General features: G+C 43.8%; 2 protein-coding genes and 1 pseudogene across 3 annotated transcripts; 2 read left to right on the forward strand and 1 right to left on the reverse strand.

Annotated features, from left to right (window-relative positions):
* Nucleotides 1–1,563: 1,563 nt before the first annotated feature.
* On the forward strand, nucleotides 1,564–5,428 carry LOC133916401 (beta-glucuronosyltransferase GlcAT14B-like). Its single transcript, XM_062360048.1, has 4 exons — nucleotides 1,564–2,286; nucleotides 3,617–3,692; nucleotides 3,782–3,897; nucleotides 4,739–5,428. The coding sequence occupies exons 1-4, from the start codon at nucleotides 1,767–1,769 to the stop codon at nucleotides 5,251–5,253; spliced, it is 1,227 nt and encodes a 408-aa protein (XP_062216032.1). The 5' UTR covers nucleotides 1,564–1,766; the 3' UTR covers nucleotides 5,254–5,428.
* Nucleotides 5,429–6,012: 584 nt separating this feature from the next.
* Nucleotides 6,013–7,510, forward strand: LOC133916404 (uncharacterized). Of its 2 annotated transcripts, none has more exons than XM_062360052.1 (3): nucleotides 6,013–6,138; nucleotides 6,912–7,095; nucleotides 7,206–7,510. In XM_062360052.1, exons 2-3 carry the CDS (start codon nucleotides 6,925–6,927, stop codon nucleotides 7,278–7,280), a joined length of 246 nt encoding a protein of 81 aa, XP_062216036.1. In that variant the 5' UTR covers nucleotides 6,013–6,138; nucleotides 6,912–6,924; the 3' UTR covers nucleotides 7,281–7,510. The 2 variants fall into 2 exon arrangements, with proteins under 2 accessions (XP_062216036.1, XP_062216037.1); XM_062360053.1 differs by having other exon boundaries at nucleotides 6,138–6,221.
* A 500-nt stretch (nucleotides 7,511–8,010) lies between these two features.
* Nucleotides 8,011–9,843, reverse strand: LOC133914772 (heat shock cognate 70 kDa protein-like; annotated as a pseudogene).
* Between the last annotated feature and the right edge of the window lie 9,932 nt (nucleotides 9,844–19,775).

Genomic DNA, 19,775 nt, shown 5'->3' on the forward strand with positions numbered 1-19,775 from the left:
CGGGCCCTTATTGTAATGACTATGTGTTGTCACATAATATCGTACTTAATCGTTGTATGCTGTGATGTCTACTTCTGTTGGAAATATGTGCGTATCAGCTACTGATCCAAGGACTGGTATGAGTTGCACAAGGTGACCTGAAGGAGGGGTACGACAACGACCAGGTCTGGACCCACCTACGAAATGGCCGCAGAGTTGACCACCCGGTGCCTCCCACCTGTCGTAGGGATCCCAGACGGTCTGAGGGCCGTCATGTTGCCAGAAGGTCCACGTGAGGCGGTCAGGGTCGAGGTACAGCTGGTACTCGAGGTTGGCCTGCTACGCCTGCCAGTACATGGAGGACCCGCCGGGGACGTCGTCGTCGAGGTGGACATCGTGCATGGACACCGGTGCTGATGCAGCGTAGGCGCATGCGCGACTGGTGGCTGAGGCGATGGCGGTGGATTCGGCTAGACAGGAGGGTGGCTCACGACCGGTGCCGCAACGGGAAGGGCGTGGATATTCTGCTGCGGAGACGACGCAAGGGCGTGGGGTGGTGGCTGCTGCTGTGGCGGTGGTGGCGGGGGCTGCTACCGGTGGTGGTGGTGGTGCTGCGGGGGCGGGGGATGCTGAGGCGGCGGCAGTGCGTGGGAGGAGCTAAGGAAGCTTTCCTACGCATAGGGTTTGGGGAGGGGCGCGGGATCGGGATTGGATGGATGGTTGGGACACTGTTAGGGACAAAGGGGGAGGAGGAGTTGCAGGATGTTTGTCTGGTCTGGCGATCGCTATATTCTCTTAAGTAGTTGATAAGTAGAGATAGAGATAAAAAAATTCTTACTGCTTGCTCTACGCTTAAAAAAAGTTTTAATTTAAAGTAAATTTTATAGACCATATTTAAAAACAATATTACAAGACCTCATCTATATTATTTATCTTGTGATTTAATAGCTGAGTTAAAAAAAAAGAAAGTGAACATATATTATCACATAAAAATGGTCTTCTTCCGGTATAAATAGTGGCGAAACGATGGTGTCGTTGTGCAGAGGTCCCTTACCAATTTACCATCAGTGAGCACTGAGCACTGTGCAGCAGCGCTCGGTTTGCATCGTACGGTTTAGATCACAGGCCAATGCACTGACGACGCCGTCCAGCTCCTCCCTGACAAAGTGACAGTGCCAGGTACGTAGATCAACTATAGGCGCCTGCTGTTTATTGTGAAAGTTTTTTAAACAAGAAACAAGACGTCTGCATCAGTTCTTTGCCCGCCGGCTTGGCTGGTAATTTGCAAGAACATTCTGTTGAATTGGCCCCGTCAAGGATTTACCCGGCGCCGGCGTGAGATATCACATTATTGGAGAAACCTAGATGCTGTCGCATTAAAGAATTGTAACAATGGTGTTCTAGTGCGTTCCTTGTAGCCATCGAGATTAGTGCTTTGTTATCAACGCAGCATTACAGCCGTTATCCCACATGACACCCAGGTTAAGGCTCTAAAAACAGCACACGTCTTGCTTTGCTAATTGCTCCAGCACCTCGCTCCGGTTTGGACTTTGGAGGACTCCTCCCGAAAAACTACCGGCAGACAATAATTAGGACAGGGACACAGGGTACACGCTGCCAGTCTCCTTGCACGAGACGCCGCTGCGCTACGGCCTCGCCTCAACTTACATCTCGAGCTCTGCCTCGCCTTCTGTGTCCACCAGCCAGCCACCGACCCCCTCGTCCCCTGCCCGTACGCCACCGGCCGGGGGGCGAATGCGGGACGCCCGGGCGGCGCCGTCCAACCCATGAGGAAGCTGTCGCCGGCGCACCGCCTCAGGTGGATGCGCGCGCTGCTCCTCGCGCTCCCGCTCCTCTTGCTCCCCGTCCTCTACGCGGCGCTCGGTGCGTCGCGCTCCTCGTCCTCGACGGCCTCTGCGCCGCGCCAGCGGGGAAGGCTCGGGGGCAGGCCGCCCGAGCCGCCGCCAAGGCTGGCGTACCTCATATCGGGCGCCGGCCCCGGCGACGGCCCGCGGATCCGGAGGTTGCTGCGGGCGCTCTACCACCCCTGGAACTGCTACCTCGTCAGGGTCGCGGGGGAGGAGGACCGCGCGGATCTTGAGGCCTTCGTGCGCGGCCAGGAGGCGCCGCGCCGGTACGGCAACGTGCGAGTGGCCGCGGCGGGGGAGTGGGGCGCCGTCACGCGGAGGGGGCCCACCGAGCTGGCCGCCACGCTCCACGCCGCCGCCGTGCTGCTCCGGGAGTTCGACGGGTGGAGCTGGTTCATCAATCTCAGCGCCTCCGATTACCCGCTCATGCCCCAAGATGGTAAATTCAGCCCCCAAGATTGTTTTGGTACTTGCAACTACATATGCGTTTATGTTTCAGCATATAGCATCGTAGCGTCATGCTAAATTAGCTATATCACTCATTTTTAGTTGACGTAGGCTACAAAACGGACAATTTTAGTTTCCTTATGTTTTTTATGTGCCATCTGATTTAGAGTACGTTATCAAGTTGTTCTCATATCCTATGATGGTAATTTGATATATTTGAGTGCCATAAATTTTGTTACATGCTCTGTCAAAAAAGGCTGTTGAATACTTGCCGAAGTGTTTACTATGTAAGTTCTAGTTGAAGGAGTTTACTGTCAAAAAAGGAGTTCTGTTCATTTTAGGAACTTTTGGGTTGTGCAATTTCATAGTGAACTATACACTTTAATTTATGTGTTCTCTCTATTACCTATCTGTCCACCATGGCTGGGGTCTGTTAGCTGGTTCTCTATGGTAATCTGTTGCAATTTATGTTATGTTAGTGGCCTCAAACGTATCTCTGCAAGGTGGCAGGTTTTGAATTGCTATACGTCAGATTATTGTGGGGTATTGAACTGTGCTTATGATTCCTCCTTTAATGTGACCCAGATATATTGAGAACAAGTTCAGACTAGAGAGATAGGATAAAATACGGACAGTGCTGGGGTTGCCAGCTTTTCTAGTTCCCATACAGGTTCTTTATGCAACAGACAACATAAATATACAGATAAACTGAAAATAAGCTGTTCTCTGAATTCTGGAAATATCTTATCTAACAAGCAGATTTAGCATCATCAAATTCAGCTCCTTTTTGTCATTTTAACAGTTCCGTGAACCCTCTTCACATCGCTTATTCAATATTGAATATTATCCCTTATAATCCTGCAACAGTGCTTACAACTATGTCAAGTAAATCAACTGATACTTCATAAGACGAATGCAGCAGTTTGTTTCTAAAACCGTACTATTCTTAGCACACCACAGCTATGCCAAACTTAATAATCAGTAAGGTACATAATAATCCATCTAATGTGGAACATGATTCAAGTCAAAGTCATTTCCTTCATCAAATCTAGAACAGTAAATGCTTGATCTCATATATTATTAATACCATTGTGAGTTTGTAGGACTGGATGCTAAAAGGAAAGTTGTTTAAGCTTCTGGATTTGCTTAAAATTCTTGAGGTCTCTCATCTCTATGCATAATTATTCCAAAAAATTACTGATGTGTGCCTAATATGTTGATTGGTAGCACTAGTACAATAATTTTTTGAGTGGTCCACTGAAATATCTGATTCTGTCTAATCCTTGAAACTAATGTTCATGTGGTTGTCCGCATATTGACAGACATCCTTCATATCTTCTCATATATTCCAAGAGATCTGAATTTTATTGAGCACACAAGCAATATTGGTTGGAAAGAGTAAGCATATGCTTTCTCTGTTCATTTGTGATTCTTAATTCTTAACCTGATTTCTGTTCTTTATTGTGATTCTTGGGTTGCATGTGCAGGTATCAAAGGGCAAGACCAATCATTGTAGATCCAGCATTGCAGGTCCCAAATAAAACTGAGGTTGTAACAACAAAGGAGAAAAGGAGTATGCCATCAGCTTTCAAAATATTTGTAGGTATTGTCTGATGTCTGTACCGAATCTTTATTTGACTGATCATATGGACACGGTCCATTCCAAAGCCCTGCAACTGCAACATTTCGCTGTTGCAATGTTGCCTAGTTGCCTTTTGTGCACTCCAGAAGAATCTCTTTGAGCAAACGTTTTTTAGAGATGCTGTTCATGTTACTATGATGCTGCCAAAAACATAAATAAGCCTCCAGCCCCTCAAATTGTGTTCCATCTATTAGACAATATGGATGGCATGGCAATGTTTACTTAGGTGGTCGTGAAATTATCAGTTATAAGTCTGCCTAATTCTTACAGAGAAGTTATTAAGTAGTTGTGGATTAGTTTTATAATAGAAATACCATAAAGTCGGACATAAAAAAAGATGCTTCTAAAAGCTTTTAAAAAGAAATAACTGCTTGGAGCCAGGTTGGTAGCAAAAGACTTGACCAAATCACCTAGCTCAGTGTCTATCAAGGAAAACTGCATCCTTCAGCTAGATGATTTTTGGTGTAACATGTATAGCTTTTGTAGCTTCCTTCCTTTAGAATGCCTGATGATCTTTACAACGTTGATTGGATGTCCAGTCTTTGTTTTACCTGCAATTTTGACACCTGACATCATCAGTGCTCTGTCAGGTACTAGTTTGTGGTTGAGGAAAAGAAAGGGATAATTAGATGGTTTTATTTGTTGGGTATTTTCCTCCTTTGTAGAATTATAGAATTTCTCCTCAGTGCATGTATTCTCTTGATCAAAATTTAGTTAAGATCCTTTCTAGTGTGAATAGCCCAGTGCTCTTTTATTGTCTGTAAATTTTACTTCTAATGAAGATCTTATGCCCTTGATGCAGGTTCTTCTTGGGTAGTACTTAGCCGATCATTCCTGGAGTTTTGCTTATTGGGATGGGACAACCTTCCTCGCACATTACTAATGTATTTCACCAACTTCCTCTCGTCCTCAGAAGGCTACTTCCACACAGTGATCTGCAACTCGAAATACTACCAGAACACCACCATCAACAATGATCTGCGTTTCATGGCATGGGATAACCCCCCTCGGACGCACCCTGTTAACCTGACAACAGAGCATTTCGACGCAATGGCAAACAGCGGGGCACCATTTGCACACTCCTTTGCAAATGACAATCATGTCCTGGATATGATCGACGCCAAGCTGTTGGGGCGAGCACCGGACCGCTTCACACCGGGTGGATGGTGCTTGGGTAGCTCGGTAGGCGGGAAAGACCCGTGTACCTTCTTGGGAAGGTCCTTTGTTCTCCAGCCAACAAAAGGCTCGACAAAGCTAGAGAAATTGTTGTTGAAACTTTTGGAACCTGATAACTTCAGGCCTAAACAGTGTAAATAACACTCATCTTACATGTAGCCAGTTTTATAGTTTTTGGTAGTGATCAGAGGCCAAAATGCTGATGAAATAGTTCTGATTGTTGCGGCAGTAGGCACACAGGCGTTGTTATTGTATGCTTGCAACTGGAAAGCTCAACTCAAAAGCTATCGAAATCATACATGTACACTTGCTGTTCCGTTTCTTCCATGATGTGCAAGAACTGACTATAGTCGACAACCAGAGAATTCTGCAGTGGGCAGGAAGACCGACTGTCTGATAGGGAGCTTGCCCGTGTTATACTGAGAAGTGATACCAGGTTGAGGCCCTGCCCTGTCTGGGGCGTAGCTAGGATGCAAGTTTTAAACTTTTTGGGTTATTAGGTCTATTTAAAACTAAAAAATAAATTAAGATCTACTTCCACCTAATTAAGTTAAAAAAACTAAATAATAACTCATAACTATCTCTTAGGTACCCACTTTGCATCCCTACTTCCCTGGGCCTAGCCATATTTCGATTGATTCGGGGAAATTCTTGCAAAAATTATGTAAAATTCTGCAAAATACCTGGATACTGAAACAGCATTTTTACCCGTTTCACTGCTAATAATCTGCATGTTTTTATGCCTGACGGCTGACGCCCTGATCGGTGATCACGCTAACGATCTCGAATCCGGGCTTCTTGTTCGGGAGACAGCTTGTTCCTGCGATGGATGGGCCGTAGAAATAGCTTCCCCGTACGCACTTCAGCCCTGCTCCTAAAGGAAGGCCCACTTGAGTTACGCCGGTTAAAATGGCCCAACTGCACACCCACCCGCTTTCCGGAAACTACCCGTACGATCTCAGGGCACCCCTTCCCATCGGCGCGCCGGCTGCGCCCCCGTCCGCCCGTCGGCGTCTCCATCTCAAGGTACGCGTCTCCGTCCCTTCACCTCCCATCCCTCCCTCCCTCACGGCTTGCCCCTCCAGCCCGGTGCGGGCTTCCCCGCTGCGGTAAGAACCCCCCCCCCCCCCCACCCACGGGTTGCGGTTGCCACTCGATAGATCTGACCCGCCTGTCAACCTTAGCCTGCCGTGAGCCAGGAGTCACCTCTGCGCCAGGGGGTTATTCCTCCCCGCCGCTCGGCCGCCGCGTTGATGTGTTGTCGCCCGTCGGGACAGCTTTGCCAGCGCCCGCAACCTGTTCGAGCGAATGCTTCTGCGAAGGAGATTAGGCTCACCTAGCCGTATCGAAGCTGCGTGCTATCGTTCAGTTTAATGCTCGCGTTTCTCTTCAACTGTTCCCCGATTGGGAGTTGCTACTTACATCTTAGACATACCTCAGTAGGAAAAGTGTCTCTGTGAGAATCACGTTGCCCTGATGCTTTGATTGCTTTCTGCTTCACATTAGTATGCTTAAACTGGATAATATAAGGTGTGCCATTTCTTTCAGAGATTTTTTGTGTGCATTTGACAGATATTCAAGGCTGATACATGAAGGTTATAGCCCATAGCTAGTAAACACCTATTTACCACAAATGTCTTAAAGCACCATTGTTGTACTATCAACCAGGTGTTTTGTTCGAACATTTCATTTCCTACATTGATTTATTGCTCTTTTGTGTGTGTTTGTGGTGTTGTGGGATTGGGGGCTATTGCATTACTCGATGCGGAGCTAATCTGACATATTGATCACATATGAAGGTGAAGCAGCAGAATGGGTCGGAAGGCTGGCACGTTGTACATAAACCCAAAGAAGTTTGGTGCTGTTGCGAAGCCTTGCATGCCAGAAATGTTGGCCTTCCTCAACTGCCTGGCCTTAAACAAACAGAACGATGACAAGTGTGTGAGGCAGAAAGATCTCTTGGTTGCTTGTACTCAGACTCAGGTTATGATCTACATCACTATTTGGCTTTTTGCATATTTCGGCATTGTTTATTCAAAGCATTAAGCCAGCAATTATTCTGCTCCTGACGCCTGCTTGTGATGTGATCTCAGAAAGGGAGGCCAAAGAATGCAGCAAAGACCATCAATTACCATCTTCAGCGACTTGGGCGAGACAAGTTCCTCTAGATACAATGATTTTGAGACCATTTTCCCATCAAGCTTCCTACCTTGTATTGAGGGTTGTAAGACAACTATTTTTTCTAAGTAGCTTTGCTGAAATGGGGGCAGTAATGTGGTGTTTAGCTTGGACAATGATCAGCTAATAATTCTATGTCAAACAGTAAGATATCAGCAGTATATGGACATGGTTTTGTTCTCATGGTATAAAGGCACTTTGCTGCTGTGTGTTTTCGGTATACTGCCAGTTTGGAACTGTTTTGACTGTTGTCTCAGTTGTACTGCTGCTTGCCAGTTTCTGAATTGTGGTTTGGGTCCAGTTCCAGTTCTGGTTGTTTGATGGGTTTCGGCCATGTAATGAGCATTATCCTTTTTTAATGATGTAACAATCACTTTAGGTGCGCCATTTTGACATCAGATAAACTGTACGCGGAACACTGAAACTATTGCCAACCAAAAATTAGTTTGTCAGATGCTGAGATGCAAGACATCCAACAGAATGGCCAGCTTCGCGTTTCTTGATACGATCCCCTTGTACTTCTCAGCCTCCAGCATCACAAAGGCACATTGCTGCTATGTGCTTGCCGTATACTGCCAGTTTGGTTTCAGTGGTTTTGACTGTTGTGCCAGTTGCAGTCCTGCTTATGGATTGCGGTTTGAGTTCAGTTCGACTACTTCTGGTTGCATAATGGGTTTCAGCCATGTAATAAGCATTTTCCTTTTTCAAATGATGCAATAATCATTTTTGGTGCGCCGTATTTTGACAACAGAAAGTTCGATGTCGAAGGTGACAGCGATAAGCAGATTGTTGGATGCCTTCTAGCTCGAACTTGCCGAGCAAATTGTTGTCCTTCGTGCTCGCGCTCTCGCCCTCGCCCTCGTACACCTGGATGAACACGCTGACCTGGTTGCCGTACATGGTGGTAAAGCCCTCCTTCTTCCTGGTGGGAATGGCTGTGTTCCGCAGGATCACCACGCTCATCACATCATATATCCTCCTCTCCATCTCAACCGTCATGGAGTTGATCCCAAGCGAGAGCGTCGTGACGTTGAGCAGAAGCATATCACCCATCGTACCATCGCCGGTTTCGCCGCTGAGGATGGAGGCCTGGATGGCGGTGCCGTACGCGACGGCCTCATCAGGGTTGATGCTCCGGCAGAGCTCCTTCCTGTCGAAGAAGTCCCGGAGCATGCTCTGCACCTTGGGGATGCAGGTGGAGCCGCCCACGAGGACGACGTCGTGGACGCTGCTCTTGTCCACCTTGGCGTCGTGGAGGCACTCCATGCACTTGCTGAAAAGGTCTTTGTTTGCTCCTCAAAGCTGCAACGAGTGATGGTCGCGTAGAAGTCGATGCCGTCATGTACCGAGTCAACCTCAATGGTTCGTGCCGTGGAAGACAAGAAGCCTCTTCGCCCTCTCGCAGGCAGTCAGCCGCCGGAGCGCCCTCCGGTTGCTTCTGATGTCTATCTTCCTGTGTTTCCTTATGAACTCACGCAGAAAGAATTTCACCATCTCGTTGTCAAAATCCGTCCCGCCAAGGCGAGTGTCACCGGCGACAGCCTTCACCTCGAAGAGACCCATATCTATGTCGATGCCCGGATCAATGTTGAGGAGGGAGACATCAAAGGTACCACCGCCAAGATCAAAGACAAGCACCGTCCTCCCTTCGCTGCTGACGGGCATCTTGTCAAGACTGTAGGCGATGGCGGCTGCGGTGGGCTCGTTGATGATGCGCATGACATTGAGGCCGGCAATGGCGCCGGCGTCAATGGTGGCCTGGCGCTGGGAGTTGTTGAAGTAGACAGGGACGGTGACGACGGCCTTCTTGACCGTAGTGGCGAGATAGACCTCGGCGGTCTCCTTCATCTTGGCGAGCACGGAGCACCATGGAGGAGATCTCCTGAGCCGTGAACTGCCTCTCGTTGCCTTCATACTGCGCCACGATTTGAAAGGCCACAACTTATCTTCTTGTACAGACTCGTCACTGAATCGGAGACCGATCAGTCGCTTCACTTCTGTAAGAATTTAGTCATGTAATCAATTGAGTGAACCATAAATAGCTTAGTTCCAGTAAATTGATTTGCAACTCCTGCCATTTCCGTTAAAAAAATTCTTGTAAAAGAATAATAATTTGATTTGCTACAAGTGACTGTTTAAACCGATTCGCATATAGCCTTTGACATTTGGTTAATTGATATATATTCCAGTTAAAAAATGATTTCGAGACTGGAAATTAGCTAGTTCGAATCTGTTCCACTTGTTCCTTTTTTTTTTTCATTCTGAACTTTGAAGGCTACATACTCTTAATTGTCAAATTTTGGCCTTGGTAGTTGCTCCCGTTTGCATGCAAGGATTCAATGGGTCATTGAACGAGGGGTTTGCATGGATGGAGTATTTACTAGGAGTGCTTAGGAGAAGTAAACAGCAGCGTAGAAGACGAAAAGGTACTCCACTAAAACAAAGGCACGCAGTAAAAAATGGCAGAAATATGAACAGGCAGCTAGAGAAATTCATGAGACCTTTAGCATGCAACGGTACGAACGTGCTAGTGCTGAAATGATCGATCGACATTGCGAGAGTTGGTGGCGGAGAGGCAAACAGCCACTACGTAAAAACCAGATAAAGAAAGTATAAAATAAGTGATAATAAGTTATATATAATATGATCTGTTATTAATAATAAAAGTGAAGGATATATATATATAATAAATGGTGGATCATTCTAGGTTAATCATAAGTAATAAATCATAGTTGTGACGACCCGTCACCTATTATGATTTATAAATGACGGATTATCCTAGCCAGTCATTGATGACGGGTTATAACTGGATCCGTCACCAATAACTAACTCATCAGTGACGGATCATCCTACTCAAGTGTTAATAATAAGTAAAATTGTGACCCATCATCAATGACTTGATCAATACATAGAACTATCATTTAATGTATTGTGTATATATACCCTAGGTATTCATATACTTAGGTTTATGTATATATATACATAAAATTTATGGTTGTTTTTATAGATATACATGATCGATATATAGAGCTGTCATTTCATGTTGTGCAAAAGTGCATGTACTCTTGGTTTATGCATGTGTGTGTATATATATGTATAGTAGTATAAATATATACTCAGATATATGTGTATTCTATGTTATTTTTCCCTATTTATCAAGTGTGTGTGTATATATATATAATACAACTTTGGATATATATATATATATGTATATGATACTAAAAAATTTTATTTTTTATTTTTTCTCACCTCAACAGCACTAGAATATAAATTATTATACAATTTTACTCAAGTTTGATGTAATGGATTGCGGCTATGGATACAAACACACGTTTCGAAAACGGTGTAGAAACTTTCAGGGGCGAGAACTCAATCTTCCAAGCCGTTTTTGGTCTCAAAAAATTCTCTAAACCCGATAAAGTTAGGGAGAAACGGATGTAACTTTTTTATGCAAAAGTTATACCCTTTTTTACTAAAAGCACTCCGGATCAATATTTTGGGAAAAATATCATCGGTGATGGGTTATAACTATGACCTGTCACTTATATAAGTCATAAAAATCGGTTATGTTATCCTTTTAACCTTCGTTGTCGAATGTCGAATGTCATCATTCGACAACGAAGGTTAAAAATTCGACAACGAAGGTTAAAAGGATAACATAACCGATTTCTATCACAAGCACGTGATATCTGAGGTGGTAAGAGAGTCGTGTGCGAGGTCTTGAGCGTGGATTCGAGTCCCATGAAATGCAAAAACCGAAATTTGTTTAAAAATAATGTGGATTGGGCATATGTGATGTGCACTGTATTAGGGTGGCTCTCGAGTAAAAAAAATATTTTTTAAACTTTTTTCGTATCTAAAAAACATGAAACAAATTCATCAGTCATAAATAACGGGTCATTGTTAAGACCCGTATGCTACGTAAGAAACTATCAAATGAGACAAGTTATTAGTGAGAGTTGCTCAGTACGCGTCACTAATGCACGTGATTGTCCCATCAAGAAACGGGCTAAGGTTGACACAGATATCCATTATGTATATCATGATGATTTATGTTGTGATTTTTTAGAACATCTATTCCAACCTGTTCAATTTTAGGTTCAGTTTTTCTGTTGTCCTTTGAGACCCAGTAGAAAGGCATTGGCGATGGTTCTTAATTATTTTGATTACATTTCTATTGTTTTTAATTTTGTTTCTTTCATTTTAATTTGGTGAACCAGTTAGCCACTACCTTGTGCTCCATTATAAATTGATCTCATGTGTCAATATATTTACTACAAATAAGTTGCTGTTTTGAATCAAAAAATTTCTCTTTGCCCTGTAACAATTTAACTAAAAATAGTCAACTATCTGGTTCAGGCTAGGAACTGGGGACAATAGAAGAGTAGATTGAGAGGACAATAGGATGGTGGACAAACAAGAAAGAATGCATAACTAGGGAGACAGTCTAAAACCTCATGGGATTTTTCCTTTTATTTAACTGCACTAGGTCACTATTATTGCGGTGTAGATTGCAATGAACAGTAGACAATAGAGATATATAGTGAAAATATTGTATTCATTGATGTCATGAAGTGTACTATATATAGAATCCAAAGGGACAGGTTTTCAACCATTGGAGTGTCAACGAGTGCCTCTTCAGGATGCAACTGCCTAATGCAGTTATTGGTTAATTATAGACAGTTACATGATAATTGAGCACATACTATTATTTACAACACCCCCCCTTAATCAATTATCCTTAATTGTAAATTTCTTGTTGAAACTCCTTCAAAAACCTTGTGGAAAAATATGAGAAAATAATATGTTGATATACCATTAAAACTCCTTTAAAACCCAATGAGAAAGGAGAAAATTATATGGCATATATTGGTTATTACCTCATTGTAATCTCATATGAGAAACCTAGGTAGGAATATCTCATTGGTGAGCTTAGAGAACAACAATTATGATCTATGAATCGTATTAAAACCTCTAGAAAACCACTTGGAAAAATAGGAGGAATAAGGTAGATATTGCCTCATTAAAAATCTAATATGAAAAACCGTATAGAAAAAACTCATAAAGGAAAAGAGTGCAATATAATACGAATAGTTTATTAATTAGGGATCAACTTCCCTTAAACCTTGCAAATCCTATAGTCGTCACATATTAATTTTGTGAATACATTTTTAGAATGCGGAATTTGGTAAGGACTTAGTGAATAAATATATAAGATTATCACATGTTTGTCTCTCTACAATTACTTGCAATTCATGATGATAGAACAATTTAGGGACAATATGTTTGATTATATTGCTCTTTATATAACCTGTTTGCATCTGAGCAACACAAGTAGTATTATTTTTGTACATAATGGTTGATGATTCAATGGAACAAATATCATATGACTATTGTATGTGATTGATCATTCTGCGAAGCCATACACATGTATGTGAATTTTCAAAATGATAGGTGCAAGTAGCCAATAGAATCTATTTTGATGACTCCTATGAGAATGTTATATCACCATGAAATCAATCCGTGACCTTGCGTTATAGGGATTAATTATATAAACAGAATCTGGATATCACACTACGATCATATCTTGATTTTTCTGATAGAAAAACCTAGATCTTTGGTGCTATAAAGATATCTGTGGATATCCTCTTTGACTCCTGGCTAATGACATTGTTAGAGCCGCGCTACTAAAGATAGCAAGTTATCTACAAATGCAATATCATGCCTGTTACGATTTGCAAGATACAGGAGCGCTTTGATGGCATTAAGATAGAACTTTAGGTTCAATATCTTTTCATTGTCAACCCAAGATATGAGTGGATCTTGATTCATATTTAGGGACTGAATGACCATAAGTGTTTTGATGGATATTATCGGAGGATTAACTCCTGTCGGAGGGATCCCGAGAGACCCCTTTTTAGAGATTCGGCCGGGGGGATGATCCTGAATAAGTTCGTAGGAGAAATAAATGGGAATGAATGCAACGGCCAGTAGTGGGGGTGATCGACCTAGTGCAAGGAGAAGTAAATGCACCGGAATTTAGACAGGTTCGGACCGCACGGGGGCGTAATACCCTACTCCTGTATGGATGCTATAACTATCCTGAGGAAGTCTCTCAAGGATGTTGCTGGTTACAAGAATGTTGGCCTAACTAAGAGCTTAAGGCTCCTTGTTCTTCGGATGGAACTATGCTCTACCTTGATCACAGTGTCTACTAGCGCCTGTGTTCTTCGTTCTTAGTGCTGTGTTTGGTCTTCTCCGAAAGAGCTTGAGTTCGTATTCGAGTCCAGAGAGATCTCCCTCCTGCTTCTGTGTTGCCGGCTATTTTAAGTACCTGCCGGCCGAGACATGCCCCGAAGAGGAAGGAGGGGGCACAAGTTCCAAGACGCCATGACTGGAAAAGGCGTCATCATTTCTTCTGGGTGAAGTGACCGGGGGTGGAAAATGCGTCGCACGCCCGGTCACCTGTCACCATAAACGCCCTGGCAACGGGCGCCGCGGAGAGGGCCCACCGGGCAGTCGCAGAACAACCTGGCGTGCCCGCCCTGTCTTGTTCCTCTGCCACAGCAGTGCGGCAGACGGAACGCCTTGACCCTCGCGATGTTATCCCAAGACAAACCGGATGACACGGGACGGGACCCGTGCAATTAATGACCCCACGCCTCTCTGCCAAAACATGGCAGGAACTGACGCTGCGGCGGGAGCAGTTGGAGGTGTCAGGCCACGCACGCTCATTAAATGCGGCCTCGGACCTCTAACTGATTGGCACCTCATCGGCGGGCCCCTCGGGGGCCTCTCTGGGTCGTCGGGGCACCGAGTGCTCGGGGGTATTGTTCATCCCCGAGCACTCTCTCCCGAGCACGCCTATTCTCGTCCTCGGGATACCGGGTGCTCGGGGGTACTGTTCACCTCCCCGAGCACTATCTCCCGAGCACTCTTGCACGATCCTTCGGGGAACCGAGTGCTCAGGGGCTGCCACGTGCAGCCCTGAGCACTCTCTCCCGAGCACTCTTATACGGATCCTCGGGGAACCGAGCGCTCGGGAGCTGCCGCACGCAGTCTCGAGCACTCTCTCCCGGAACTTAGCTCTTCTGATTGTCGGGGGACTAGGGTGCTCGGGGGTGACCGGGCACCTCCCCGAGCACTTTCTTCCCGGTACTTAGACTCTGTAGATCATCGGGGAACTGGGGTGCTCGGGGACCACTAACTGTAGCCCCGAGCACCTTCTCTCGGGACTTGAGCTTTTCTCATCCCACAGGAGGGACCTCGCGGAATGGCGCCATGTGGCGGATGGCTGGCCTGGCCTCGGGACTCAGGGACCCCCGGTTCTTGATACACCGACAGATATGATTATCCAATATCATTTGGATATTGGTGGACTGATGGATAAATATTCCTGAAGGAATATGCTCAAGTTGTAGACTTAGCAAAATTTAGTTTTATCTAAATCATTCATCTCAAATTCTGTCTTAAGAAGACTACATACTTTGTCATGTGTGGTTTGGAGATGATACAAAATCTAATTAGGTTTTCATTATGAACACACATATGCAATCATCGTGGTTAGAGTAACCCTTCTGTGGAAGGAACTCATTTAGTTAATTGTATCACAATCAACTTAACTACTTGAAGTCATGGAGTGACTTAAGTTGTACACAATATATATTGTGATTTGTATTTATATTAAGAATGTGAAGTCCATTAGGGACTTATATGTGTAAATCTATCCAATTCATTTGATTTGCCAATGATATAGAATATGAGAACATAATTGTCGGAGGGTGAACTCCTCAAGCAGGGATCCGGAGGGACCCCTTTTGAGATTCGGCCGGGGGATGATTCTGAATCTGTTTTGCGGGTGAAATAAATGGGCGTAAATGCGATGCAGGTGGAATGGAATGATCGGATGCAGAAGTAGTAAATGCACAGGAGGTTTTTAGACAGGTTCGGGCCATACTGAGCGTAACACCCTACTCCTGTGTGTATGCTATAAATGCCCTGAGAATGTCTCTCAGAGATGTTGCTGGTTACAAGAATATTTGTCTAGCCTAGAGCTTCGGGCTCCTTGTTCTTTGGTGATCGGAGCTTCTGTGCTTATCTTCCTTGCTGTTGTCTTCGACTTGTCCTGGCTGTTGTTCCGTAACTTCACTTTTTTTCTCCGGGGAGCCCGCCCCGCCTTAAATACTCGCCGGGGTGGTAGCGTGCCCAGAAAGGGAGGGTGCGAGTTCCGAGGCACCATAAATGGAAAGCAACCATCATGGGATGTTGCGCGAAGTGACGGGGAGGGTTGAAAACGTGCCCCCGTTCGGTCTTATTCGTCATCACGCCGTTCTTCAATGGGCACCGCGGGGAGGGCCCACTGGGCGGCCACCGAGCAGCCCGGTGTACCCGCTTGGTCAGAGCGAGCCTGACACAGCAAGTCGGCAGGCGGGGTGCCTTGGGTCTCGCGATGTTATCCTGAGGCACGCCGGATGTCCCGCGATGGGACCCGTTGATTAAATATCCCCACGCCTCCCTGCCAGGCCATGGCAGTGACTGACAGAAAGCGTGGGGGGAGCAGTTGGAAGTGACAGGCCACGCGCCCTCTTAAATGCAGCATCGGACCTTTCACTGGTTGACACCTCACCGCTGAACCTCTGTGGGGGCCACCGGTGAAGGACTTCTTATGCCCTCGGGGAACCGAGTGCTCGGGGACCACTGTTCATGGCCCCGAGCACTCTCTCCCGGAACTGGCCTTTCTTGATCCTCGGGGAACCGAGTGCTCGGGGGCCACTGTTCATGGCCCCGAGCACTCTCTCCCGAAACTGACTTCTCTTGGGTCCTCGGGGTGCTCGGGGGCCACTGTTCGCAGCCCCGAGCACCCTCTTCCCGGTACTTGGCTTTTCTGGTCATCGGGGGACTTGAGTGCTCGGGAGCCACTGTTCACGGCCCCTAGCACTCTCTTCCCAGCACTTGGTCTTCTCGGGTCATCGGGGAACTCGGGTACTCAGGGACCACTGTTTATGGCCCCGAGCACCCTCTCCCGGGACTTAGTCTTCTCGCACCTCGGGGAGATGATCCCCGCGGGAGAGCGCCACGTGGCAAACTGCTGATCTGGCCTCGGGACTCGGGGACCCCTGGTTCCTGTGTCACTGACAATAATTTTCACACATACTATGGAGTATGTAGCATCGTAATTGATGACAGGTCTATACGTGAACCCTTATGCTACAAGCCTCGCTATTTCACCACTTTATGGAATAAAAATACATTTTGTTTCTATAGGGAAGATATTGTGTTGTTGAGCGAAATCAATTCTCCTTAATTACCACCTTTGGTTTAACCAAGTTGAGTGCTTGCTTCTAACTAGGACATTTGGTCCGAATCCAATTGAAGGTGTATGGCCATTTTGAGGAGAAATATATGTCGATAATTTGTAGTCTTTAGTATGATTGATTCTATGGAATCAATATAGTTTGTAGAAATATTACCCTATTTAACACCATTTATTTCCCAAAACAATGAAGTTAGGGTGTTCCTCTGACCCAGTACTTGAATTTGTGTACACATATGTGCTAGGCATTTAGATGTTGAACATCCATAGATGTTTGGATAGTGAATATCCATAAGGTGTCTATCAACTTGATATTGATTTGTATTTACTGTCTTGCATGATGTTCTTCCCCTATTTCCAAGGATATTTGCAAAAAGTTGTATCCCTTATGACCATACTTCTCCCCCTCTTATTTTGGTTTGGAAGTTAAGTGGTGTTGTTAGGTACTTCCACTCTTTCTGGCATATTAATAGCGGGAATCAGATTTGATGACACCTTTTATGGCGAGTAAACGCTTATGGCAAATTATTTGTAATATGATGCAAATACAAGATGTTCTACATAAGAATTCAGATTTTTGGTACGTGGATATGAGGATTGAATGTGAACGTGTATGATATTCTATTATGATTTCTAGCATTTTTTGTGGTATTAATCTCCCTTTAATATCAAAAATTATCCTCAAAATGTTATAACCATACGAGCAATGAATAAGTTCCTTCTAAGGAACTTGAGGTATTATATGATTAACGGATAATTATATCTTATATAGACCCCAATGCCTTTTGATGTATGTTGTAGGGTGGTGATATCGGTACATGCAAAACATAACTGATTCGCAGATGGAGAATACTTGGCTGAGGCCAAATTTCTAAGTTTTAACTGCAACAGAGGGAGTCGTATGATTGTAGTTGGATTAATTTAGTTTAATGATGTGATGTGTAAAGCCGCATGTCACAAACAAAATGTTGGCAAATTGTAATTCTATGGTTAGTCATGTAAATGATTTGATTCTCTTTATGAAAGATTCAGGTAGACCATTATGAATGTGCACATAGGGTATTTAATGTAGTAATGTCTAAAACCAAACAATAATTGAATGCACGTTAAGGAATGGCATTATCCATGTGAATGGATTTGATCCTGCGTCATGGATAATCTGCTCAAATTTGTGATTATTTGAGCAATGAGTTTGGTAAAAGTGTGGTGCCTTATGTATAAGGGACACATATGATACTATTTTATAGATGCATCAATCAGCATTGTAGAGTACCTATATGATCCATAAAATTGCTAAATAGAGCCATATGTATGTTATTGAATGCGTTCAAGAAATGGGTGGTGCGTTATGAATTTTAAGGTAAGAGAACCTTAAAATTAAATTTCTTGTGACACCTGTGGCGCACACAAATCTAAAGATTTGGGAATTGATATTGTGACCAATACAATTGTTAATAATTTTTCTTATCATCTCTAAGGTAAAGTGACCAAGGCAATCATGACAAGTCTTGATTTGATCAAGATAGAAAAATTATTTTGTACACAATATGTGCTACAGGATTTGATGTATGTATAGTACAATCCAGATAGTATATAGAAAAGCTTGTCATATCCATTTTTTTTTGTTAAGAGGAGAAATTCCTCTTTGTTGTTATCATGGGTTTCAATATGGAAACCACTCTGACAGTATCTTAATAACTTAGTAAGATATGGGTCGAATCAGGATACAATAGAGCATCATCAATTGTGACTTGTGTACCCATAGGGAGAGTAATTATGGCATGATCAGAGCCAACAATCACTGCATCACGTCTAGCAATTTTCAAAATATTTTCTTGTCTCTTAGTAAGAATTTGAAAATATTTTAGTTCACTATAGTATAGAGTTTGTGGTACAACTGTCCACAAGGCATATTTCCTCTTCTATCGGATTGACTCATGTAAAAATCTATATATAGAATTAAAGAATTTGATATGAAATTCTTAATCAGATATATAGAATGCATCCAAACTTTATTTGGTACCATAAGTGCTAAATAAAATATTTTATTACAACACTTAATGGGACGTAGATAACATGATACCTAAGGAATTGGGAGACTTGTTAAGATCTCCAAACATGCTGTGTGAAGCAAATTTGACAAAGATGTTTTCCGTGCTCATTAGATCTTCTGGCTGCAGAAGAGTCTGTTTGTTACTTGGTTCTTGTAGAACTTGCTGTAAACAACTAGCCTTCTTGGGGGAGTCAGTTTAAAGATTGAAGTGTGCTTCAAATCTTTGCCCTTGAGCAGGTCAGTTACGTCCCACAGATTGTAAATATATATCAATTAAATATATTGGGGTGGGGTATTTCTTTGTGGTGTGCTTGTAGCATCCACTCTTGTGACAAACTATACATTTGTCAAGTTTGGGTTTAGAAATACCTTTTATCCTAATCCGGTGTAAGGGCTTCTGCTTCTTGTTGCGTTTGTGTTTACCATTGAAGTTATTTGGATGGCGTCTAAAAGAGCCATCAAACTTGTTGTTATTCTGAACATTAGTGTGTACTTCAGGTAAAGGAGCAGCATCGAGTGGACACTGATGATGATGAATTAGAAGGAGTTCATCAAGTTTTTTAGCCTGACATAATACATGTATTAAGTCAGAATAAACTTGGTATTCTTTTGCACTATATCGTTGCTATAAGATCCTATTAGTGGGAAGCATAGTAGATAAAGTGTTCTCTATCTTTTCCGCATTTGTAGTTTATTATTCGCAAAAATACAATTTTGAGCAGATTTTATGAACAGACTGGTTGTAATCTCTGACGGGTTTTAAATCCTGGAGTTGGAGATGTGTCCATTCATAACTTTCATCAGACATAAGGACTGCCTACGACTGTCCATATTTTGAGAGGTAGCCATAAAGTGCTCGGATTCTCTTCCATCAGATACTCAGATTTAAGATCCAAATGGATATAATGCCTTATTATGTATAAAGCTCTATATTTTACTTGATCTGGTAGCGGTGGATCTCACTCTTGGGGAGGTTGGAGTGCTGCTACTATTCTGCGAGACGCAAGGCTGACCTTGACGTTCATAATCCATTTTTGGATAGTTATGACCATCGAGTTTGAGTTCATTGAACTCTTTACCAGTCATTGTATCCTATATGGATTTGACCATAGATTTGAT

The sequence above is a fragment of the Phragmites australis genome, chromosome 4, assembly GCF_958298935.1.
Source record: "Phragmites australis chromosome 4, lpPhrAust1.1, whole genome shotgun sequence".
NCBI lineage: Eukaryota > Viridiplantae > Streptophyta > Magnoliopsida > Poales > Poaceae > Phragmites > Phragmites australis.